Raw genomic sequence first — 10,000 nt, 5'->3', positions numbered from 1 at the left:
AGGTAGACTGACATGTTGTGATGGGTGATGTTTTAAACCCAAACTGCATGTGATGATCATAAAGTGGGCATGTCTGTAAAGGGGAGACTCGTGGGTACCCAGAGAACCCATTTACATTCACTGATCTGGAGGTCAGAGGTCAAGGGACCCCTTTGAACATGGACATGACAGTTTTTCTTCGCCAAAGTTTCTCAATGCTAGTCTGACATGGTTGGTACCGATGGATTCATCAGGTTTTATAGTTTCATATGATACAAACGACCTCTGAAAGAACGGTTGTGTTAATGCGTTAAAGAAATTAGTGGTTTTTAGTGTTGCTCCCTACTGATGTCTTGATTTATCGATCACTGATTGCGTAGTGAGGAATGACTCCTTTAGTTTGGGCTCATTTAGAGCTGAGAGGTCACTAACAGGACTTGTCGGATCTACGGCTGCAACTAACAATCATTTCCATTATTGATTAATCTGTTAATTGTTTTCTCAGATTAATCAATAAGTTCTTTTGGTCTATAAAAGGTCAGAAAATGGTGAAAAATGTGAATCAGTGTTTCCTAAATCCCAAGATGACGTCCTCAGATATTCAGTTTACTGTCAGAGAGGAAAGAAACCGGAAAATATTCACATTTAAGAAGCTGGAATCTAAGAATTAAAACTTTTTCCTTTAAAAAAAATGTTCAAACGGATTAATCGATTATCAAAATAGTTTAGATTCCTTTAATATTGACAACTAATGGATTAATGGTTGCAGCTCTTAACCTGAATCCTCCTGCTGAGCAGCCTGGCTGTCAGTCTGGAGTCTCCGCTCACCTCTAACAGGCAGAGGGCGGGGGGTAGCTGGGACAGCAAACAGGCTGCTATTCATTGGACGTGGTGTTGCAGCACGCCGTCGCACGCTGAGCTACACACATTTAGACGGCGCCCAGCGACGCTACAGGAGGAAGTTGAGACAAGCTTCTGCAAACGTCTTCTGACGGGTCTGAGAAGTGAAGCCAACGCTGAAGCACCTTAAACCTGCATCCTGTCTACCAGCCAGCAGGGGGCGACTCCTCTGGTCGTATAGAAGTCTATGAGAACATGAGTCTACTTCCCACCTGATTTATTACCTCAGTAAACATTGTAATCATGAGTTTATGGTCTCAATCTCTAGTTTCAAGTCTTCTTCAATACAGCATGATGTTCATTTAGTAAATGATGGTCCCATTTAGAGTCAGAGAGACCATAAAGCAGGGGATGCTTTAGGGCGGGGCTACCTTGTGATTGACAGGTCGCTACCACGGCGTTGTCCGGTCTGGGAGTTGTCCGTGTTTCCGTCTTGGACTTTAACCCTTTCACAGCGTGTTTTCACTTCATTGAAGTTGATAATAACTGTTTTGGTCGCCTAAAAATGTCTTATTCAGCATTCAGTTGTACTTAGCTCCACCCTCTCATGTCACCTCTGGTCGCAAAAAAACAAGATGGCGACGGCCAAAACCCGAAATGGCGAAGGCCACATATCAAGATCATGGATGTATTAAGAGAACTGGATCCAGCGTTGGAGGAAAAGTATCCGGATCTTTGCAGATCTTAGGCAACTTGCGCTCCAGCCTCGGTCTGGGTCTCATTCACATGAACGGAGGAAGGGAAATAACTCTGGATTCAGCTGTTAGTGAGTTTTACAACTTTAAAAAATTTATTTTTTAAATAAGGGCTATTAGAGTGTTCGTACTGGGAAGTTGATTCACCTCAAAAAAAAATTATCCGCTGAGTTACAGACGTCTCTTTCCCAATGGAAGTCTATGGGAAAAGTCTTTTTGGGCCCAACGGCATCACGTGACGGACACGGAAGTTGCAGTACCGCCGTTTGGCCACTACGAAAGTCCGGATCGTCGACCGGCGCACTTCCTGGGGGCTTGATCAAGTTGGTGACGGCCAAAAACCAATATGGTGACGGCCAAAGACCAAGATAGTGACGGCCAAAAACCAATATGGTGACGGCCAAAGACCAAGATAGTGACGGCCATTGTTGTATTACAGTTTTTCTCGATTGTTTACACACATTTTCTGAAAGCATGCCTCATACTCTCAGAACTCTACACACAAATCAAAAAACACACACACAATGGGCAGAACCCCTCAATTCTCCTGCAAAATGAAACTTTACATTCAAATCAATGTTATTTCTTCTCAAAACGGTATTTTGTTTTCAAATGACACACACACCATCATATGAATAGACATTTATAAGAACCAGTTGAACACTGATGTGCTCAATGTAAAACACTATGATGAATGGAAAACACGTCTTCTCCATTCATCATAATGACTCAGGCCTTTTTTTTGTTCAGTGTTACACTTACTACAGACAGTACATACATTACTACAGACAGTACATACATTACTACAGACAGTACATACATTACTACAGACAGTACATACATTACTACAGACAGTACATACATTACTACAGACAGTACATACATTACTACAGACAGTACATACATTACTACAGACAGTACATACATTACTACAGACAGTACATACATTACTACAGACAGTACATACATTACTACAGACAGTACATACATTACTACAGACAGTACATACATTACCACAGACAGTACATACATTACTACAGACAGTACATACATTACTACAGACAGTACATACATTACTACAGACAGTACATACATTACTACAGACAGTACATACATTACCACAGACAGTACATACATTACTACAGACAGTACATACATTACTACAGACAGTACATACATAAGTGTGTTGTAAAATATTTTAGAATATTGTTTTTATACTCAGAACACACAAATACACGGTAACAAATATATTTTATTTTCCCCACAAAAACAATGTACACAGTGAACATCCCAACCAACACGAAGTTGCACATACAGAGGTCTACATACAAAACAACAGAAGAATTTACTGTATACAGTTACAGTAAAAACAACTATGCTGCATCCTCTCTTCTGTTTCGGTCTGGCCACAGCACCTCATCCACATCACAAGCAATGTTTGCCCTGGCCAAGCAGCGGGGGAAATATCGCTTAGCATGTCGAATCCAGCCATGAAAAGCATCAACTGATTGCTAATTGTAACACTGTGTGACAGGTGTTTGCCCATGTGATGAGTCAGTGTGCATAGTAGGGCAATTGTCTTTAGAATTTTGAATGACAGTGTGTTCCTTGTGAAAACGAGATTTTCTTCATGAAAATTGTGCCAAATGCAGAGAATTGTGTGTAGTGTTCTGAAAAAAGTGTGTTTTAGAACTGCAATTTGAGTGTAAAGCAGGAATTGTGCTTGTAGTTTAGCAGAATTGGTTCAGGGGGTTGGTGCATGAGTTACATGTTGTGGTCATTGTGTGTCAAGTACCAGTATTTGTGTGTAAACAATTGAGAAAAACTGTAAAACAAATCGTGCGGCTTGGTGGTGAAACCGAGTCTTTCTTCATCTTATTTCATGTCGTCTTCTCTCTCATCAACCTCCACCAGAAACACTCAAACTGACCAACCACAGCTCTTATTGACTCCATCTGGTGTCTCTGTCACCAGTTTTCACCAGAATAGTTAATGAACAGCTCATGAACGAACCTCCAACAACCAAACACCGAACGGAGAGACGGTCCAGAGAACCGTCAGCGTGTTGAAGACCAACTCAACGTAGAAGGTTAACACGAGTAACGTGTGAAGCCGCTCCAGCTGCGTCACGTGACCTGTAGCTGTTTGATATTTGGCCGAGCTCGCCATCTGAACTGCAGCCAGTGAATAGTTGTGTAGTCTGAACTGATCACAGGTCAGATGATTGATCTGACTCCTTCATTTCTATAAAGATCAACCTGCAGAGACTTTAAGCAGATAAACAGAAGACGATCCATCTGTTTCTTCTGCAGGGGTTTTCTGGGTTTTTGGTGAAAAAGGTTTTTGGATGTAAAGTTGACTGAAGAGCAGCAGAGAGAGGAGCAGGAGGCGGAGAGGGAGGAGAAACACCGCTGACATGTGGCTTTCATTTATCACTCACTTAACCCTCTCACACACACACACACACACACACACACACACACACACACACACACATGTACCAGGATATTTTGTTGGTGATGTGTGAATGTTTAAATCAGCAGTGAGGTAAGACTGGACAGCGACGCACACACACACACACACACACACACACACTAGTGTTGGTGTTGTGCCGGTACTAGATATAGGTTTCACAACATAGTACAATACATACCCTAGTTTATTAGTACCAATACTTTAAGAATGACGGTGTTTTAATACGAGCTGTGGACGCCATCAGGGTTGGGGGAGTGGCCGGTTTATACAAAAAAAAAAAATGAACTTAAAAAAAAATAACTAAAACTTGAACTTTAAAACTTAAAGACTTAAACATAAAACTTTAAAAAAAGTTAAGAAACTTCAACTTAAAAACTTAAAATTAAAAGAACAAAAAAAAAAACTTGAACCTAACTGCACTTAAACTTAAAAAAACATAAACTTAAAGACTTTAAACTTAAAACTAAAAAAAATTCAAACTTAAACTTAAAAAAATCTTAAAAACTTGAACTTAAAAACTTAAAGTTAACCTAAAAAAACTTAAAAACTACAACTTAATTTGTACTTAAAACTTAAAAAAACTTAAACTTAACTTAAAATTAAAAATCAAACTTAACCTTAGATTTAAAAGTTAAACTTCATATTCATTATTTACTGCTAATTTTTGGTAATTTTTCAAATTTTTGGGGATATTTTTTACATATTTTTCAGACAGTTTTCAGATATTTTACTGATAATTTTCAGATATTTTTTAACGTATTTGTAGAACATTTTTAAATAAAAAGACAAACACTTAACACAACTTAAATACAATCAAAATGTACCTCAGTATTTAACTCATCCTCAGTATTTAGGAGCAGTGAGCTGCTGAGAAGCGTCCGGGTAGCAACAGCGTCTCGCTAAAGGACACTACGACATGCAGACATGAGGAGCCGGGAATCAAACTACTAATCTTGTGGTTAAATGATGATCACTCTCCCCACCGAGCAAAGCAAACTGCGCCTGTGCCCGGCAGCATATGACTCTTATTTATAATGATATAATTAGTTATATTAATGCAACCTGGACCAGTTAAACGGGATTCATATACGTTTTTGCTGAACTCATCCTAGCGTCCTCGCGAACAGTGTTTGCCTGAAACAGTCTCCTGACAGCTTGCAATCACATCCACAAACATTTTATAACCGACGTCTACAGCAGCCAAGATTTACCACGTTTGTTCACGACATTTAACATTTTTAATTTCTTCTCAGGCCTTTTTTAAAGCATTCAATTATTTGTACGATTTCTCGTTCTGCTTGTTTGAGTTTTGCAACAACATTTTCTGTTTTTGTTTTCATCAAACGAGCTCATTTAGCAGCTCGACAGACAGATATCTCCCTCAGGAGATGGTGGAGACCAAAACCAGAGCTAAAAGAGACAGAATATTGGACGCAGAGACTCCTGATGAATCATTGTGTTGCTCTGCTGGATGTGGAAACAAGCAACTGTTTGCTAACAAGTTCAACATTAACTGCTTTATAATGTGATGTCAGATATGTTGAGTTGATTTAACCGCCGAGCCGTCGGATCAATATGAATCATTGTTTATTCTTTCTCTCCCGACATATGTTGTTTATATCATTTCATCTCTTTAATCTCTGATGTTGACGCCCGGACACTCCTTTTTTCCATCTCTCTGTTAGCTCTCTTTCGCCTCCAAAACACGTGTGTGTGTGTGTGTGTGTGTGTGTGTGTGTGTGTGTGTGTGTGTGTGTGTGTGTTGATGCGGTCCATCTGTGGGGCGACGTCGAGGATAATAATAAGGTCACTGTGTTTACACACACACACACACACGCAACATCTCTGTGTGTGTTTGTGTTGTGTAACAAGTTTCACTTGTAGGATAAACAAACATTTCACAAACAAGATGACACACACTTGAATGGGTGTGGACGTGAACACACACACACAGTCGGGCACCTGCAAACACTTTAACAATAAACAGCACACACACACACACACACACACACACACACACACACACACACAGGATACCAGGAACAAGTACTCAGATCCTTTACTTTAGTACAAGTACCACTACAACAAGCCTCAAGTGGTTAAAGTTGCTATAATGTTTTATTATAATACCTATATATATATGTATATATATAATATAATGATGTATGAGGTGACGATGTGTTGGGAGTCTCTGGTAGTGATGAACGTCCAGAGAACGATCAGCTGAGTCTTTACGGAGCTTCATGGTGAGTTTCAGATGTTTATCTGTTCTGGTTCACTTTCACCGCTCTCATGGCGTTGTTTGAGAGGAGAAGCTAGCCGCCGTTCACTACCTGCTCAGGTACTCTCAACACTACCTGCTCAGGTATTCTCAACACTACCTGCTCAGGTATTCTCAACACTACCTGCTCAGGTATTATTAAAATATATGAAAAATATCTGAAACCTGTCTGAAAAAATATGTGAAAACTGTTAAGAAATATATGAAAAATACTCAAAAAAGGTCGAAAAATGATTCGTGAAATATGTGAAATGTTTGTTGAAATTATCAGATATTATTCACATGTGAAAAATATCCAAAAACAGTCAAAAAATGATTAGTAAATAACGTGAACATTGGCACCGGACAGAAGCAGCTCGTCCTCGGCCGCCATGTTCCTGATAATAGTAAGAGATGTCTTCCGCCGCGTACGCGTACTTCTGACCACGCCCCGTCTTCTTCTTCTTTCTCTGAGTTTCATGGCGGTTGGCATCCATACGTGTTGCATTACCGCCACCTGCTGGACCATGTATTTGTACATGTGTGTATTTGTACATGTGTGTAGAGATCACAGCGAGAGAAGAAGCCGGTGTTCAAGCCGCAGGTTTCCTTCCTGCCGCACAGACTTCTGGGTATTATCGGCTCATTAGCGGCAGCGTCGACACCAGCTGAACTCTGGGTAACAATACGTCCGCTTCCTGTCACAGGCGCTCAGGCCTCAACAGGAAGTGAGGAAGTGGCTGGCCGGTTCTGTTGGCGCCCGGTCCGCCGTCACCTCCGTCCCATCAGGGCAGCGGGCTTTGTTTGATATCACCTGACCTCACCCAGTGGTCTCTTAGCAACAGAGAGGAGGGTTGGGGGGGGGCACGCCCACGCCCATCACTTCTCCCAGAATGCATCTGTGTATCAGCAGGAGAGTAAACAAGCAGAGAGTGAAGCAGACGGCGAGCGTTCGCAGGCCGACAGTAAACATGATGGATGTGTGTTAGTGTTGGCCTCAGACCTGTGTGTGTGTGTGTGTGCGATGGAGCCTGTTACTAACTGGTATGAATGTGCGTACGTGTGTGTGTGTGTGTGTGTGTGTACGTGTGTGTGTGTGTGTGTGTGTGTGTGTGTGTGTGTGTGTGTGTGTGTGCATATTAACCTTTAACGCCCACTTTAAACTCTAATTTGTTAAAACTGCGTCAAAATGTTTGGATTTTTAGTTTTAAACATGAAAAAATCAATTATAATTCCTTGTAATCAGTGGAGGAATGTAACTAACTATAAATACTCTCAAGTACTGTACAATTTTGAGGTACTTGTACTTGCTCCTATAGCTCAGGTACTCAGTACACTACCTGTTCGTGTACTCTGTAAACTACCTGATTAACTAACAATAAATAAATGCGTGAAAAATGTTCAAAATTATTAATGAAATATGTGAAAAAATTTGAAAACTATCCAAAAAATATATGTGTAAAATATCCAAAAATCTCTTAGAAATATTAGTAAAATAAGTGAAAAATATAAGTGAAGAATGTCCGAAAATTATTTGTAAAATATATGAAAAATGTCCGAAAAATATAAACAATGTATTAATAAACTATGTGAAAAAATTCAAGAACATTGTCTGAAAAATATCCCAAAAAATAAGTGAAGAATATCCAAAAAATGTCAGTTAAATAAGTGAAAAAAATAAGTGAGGAATGTCTGAAATTTATTAGTAAAATATCTGAAAAAAAGTTGTGAAAACTGTCTGAGAATTATTAGTAAAATATGTGACAAAAAAACTATAGCAGAATGTCGCTTAGCTTCCTGCCGGTACTTCTGTCTGCTTCTCTAAACTGGGAGCACGACGACCGCCATCTAAGTTACTGTATGAATACACTGACTATAAGGATGTATGATCCGGTCTTTGTTGTGTCTCCTGCAGTCCTCTGTCCTCTGCTCTGTAAGAACGGAGGCGTCTGTCTGCAGAAGGATCGCTGTCTCTGCTCGCCAAACTTCAGCGGGAAGTTCTGCCAGATCGCCGTCGCCCCCACCGCCGTAGCTGCAGCCGCATCGCCCTCCTCCATCTCCACCAATGAGATCGTCAAACCGGCGCTGCTCTCCGTCATGGCAGCCAATCAGGAGCTGACCCGGTCTGAGTTCCTCCTGCCGCTGGGACAGAACCAGGAGACCCGGAGGTCTGGAGGTGAGTCTGACCTTTGACCTTAACAGATGATCCTGTGGGTGTGTGGATCTACACACAGAGAGAGACATTAAAAAGTACATTTATTTATTTAACAGAGACCAAATAAAAACAATGTTACTGAAGATGACAAATTATTAATAAAAATATGTGAAAACTGTCCAACAAATATGTGAACATTCTTGGTGTGATGTCGTCTGATCATGTAATATGTTTAATAAGTGTGTGTGTGTGCGTGTGTGCGTGTGTGCGTGTGCGTGTGTGCGTGTGCGTGTGCGTGTGTGTGTGTGCAGCCCCCAGCCCGTCCATGGTGAAGGTCCGGGTGGAGCACCCCCCCGAGGCCAGCGTGAAGATCCACCAGGTGCTGAAGGTAACACAAACAAACACTACACCGGTTTTCAGTCTGACGGTGTTCCAGATGTTTCGGTTGTTGAACAGTTTGTCTCTTCACCTGGTTCCAGGTGTCTGGATACAGTCCCACCCTGCGGACGCTCTCCTCCTCCTCCTCCTCTTCCTCGGGGTCGGCGGGCGCTCCGGCTCCGGCGGTCCAGGCCCAGACGCTGAGGGGGGGCGGCACGTTCACCCAGCAGGCCGGGTTCAAGTACTGCTTCAGAGAGGTCAAAGACAGACAGGTGAGAGGCCGCCAGAGGACTCACCTGTTCTCTCTGTGTGTTTATCCTACAGGCTCAACTGTTAACACAACATGAACCTGTTGTTATGTCACAGTCACACCAAGAGAGAAGTAATTCACTGTAGCTGCTTTGTACATGTTGGTGAAGTACTAGATATGTCAGAAAACCAAACGCCGTCGTGTCTGGGTTCATAACGTCACCCGGCGGCGAGCTGTATTCACATACAGCGTCATTGCGCTGACTGTATCTAGCAGCCACACGTCTCTACTGCGTTATGAACCCAAAATAAACTGTGATTTAATATCAATAAACAGATCAAAATGATGCTGAAATAACTACATAATGATGCTGATTAGTAAAAAGTCTGAATTCATGCTTTGTCAGGTCTGTTACCATGACGACAAGCAGACAACTTTTAAAATGCTTGTTTTCTGAATGGAGTCTGGATGGATCAGTGCCAGGCTACGCAGCTGCTCCATCAACACTCAACATAAAGTCATCTGGAGACGTTGTTTCTACCGTAGACAGTCTGTGGTTTCTACACATTCATTTCTACAATAAATAAATCTTGTATGTGTCTGTGGTCACCCAGAGCTACGATAGTCCATCATATCTGTACAGAGACCGGACCAAACACTTTGTAGAAATCACAGACTGACTATATTCGAAAAAAGCCAGAAAAAAGGCCTGAAAAATGTCCGTGAAAAAGGTTCCCAAAAAAGTCCCAAGAAAGTTTTAAAAATGTCCAAAAAAACTCCATAAAGGTCCAAAAAATGTCTAAAAAAAGTTTTTTAAAAAATGTCTGAAAAAAGTCCAAAAAAGTCGTTAAAATGTCAGAAAATTGTCTAAAAATAAATAAATAAATCTTGTATGTGTCTGTGGTCAC

The 10,000-nt window shown here is 41.1% G+C and overlaps 1 protein-coding gene across 6 annotated transcripts in view; it reads left to right on the top strand.

The window, feature by feature from the left end:
* The window catches only part of ltbp4 (latent transforming growth factor beta binding protein 4), a 74,453-nt gene that overhangs the window by 23,438 nt on the left and 41,015 nt on the right, over positions 1-10,000 (top strand). For all 6 annotated transcript variants that reach the window (XM_074640907.1, XM_074640906.1, XM_074640904.1 and 3 more), the window contains exons 6-8: positions 8,225-8,485; positions 8,776-8,852; positions 8,944-9,114. In XM_074640907.1, coding sequence (XP_074497008.1) covers positions 8,225-8,485; positions 8,776-8,852; positions 8,944-9,114 — 509 coding nt within the window. The remainder of the gene's footprint in view (positions 1-8,224; positions 8,486-8,775; positions 8,853-8,943; positions 9,115-10,000) is intronic.

The sequence above is a fragment of the Sebastes fasciatus genome, chromosome 7 (assembly GCF_043250625.1).
Source record: "Sebastes fasciatus isolate fSebFas1 chromosome 7, fSebFas1.pri, whole genome shotgun sequence".
In the NCBI taxonomy this organism is placed as follows: domain Eukaryota; kingdom Metazoa; phylum Chordata; class Actinopteri; order Perciformes; family Sebastidae; genus Sebastes; species Sebastes fasciatus.
This window is presented reverse-complemented; position numbering and strand designations above follow the sequence as displayed.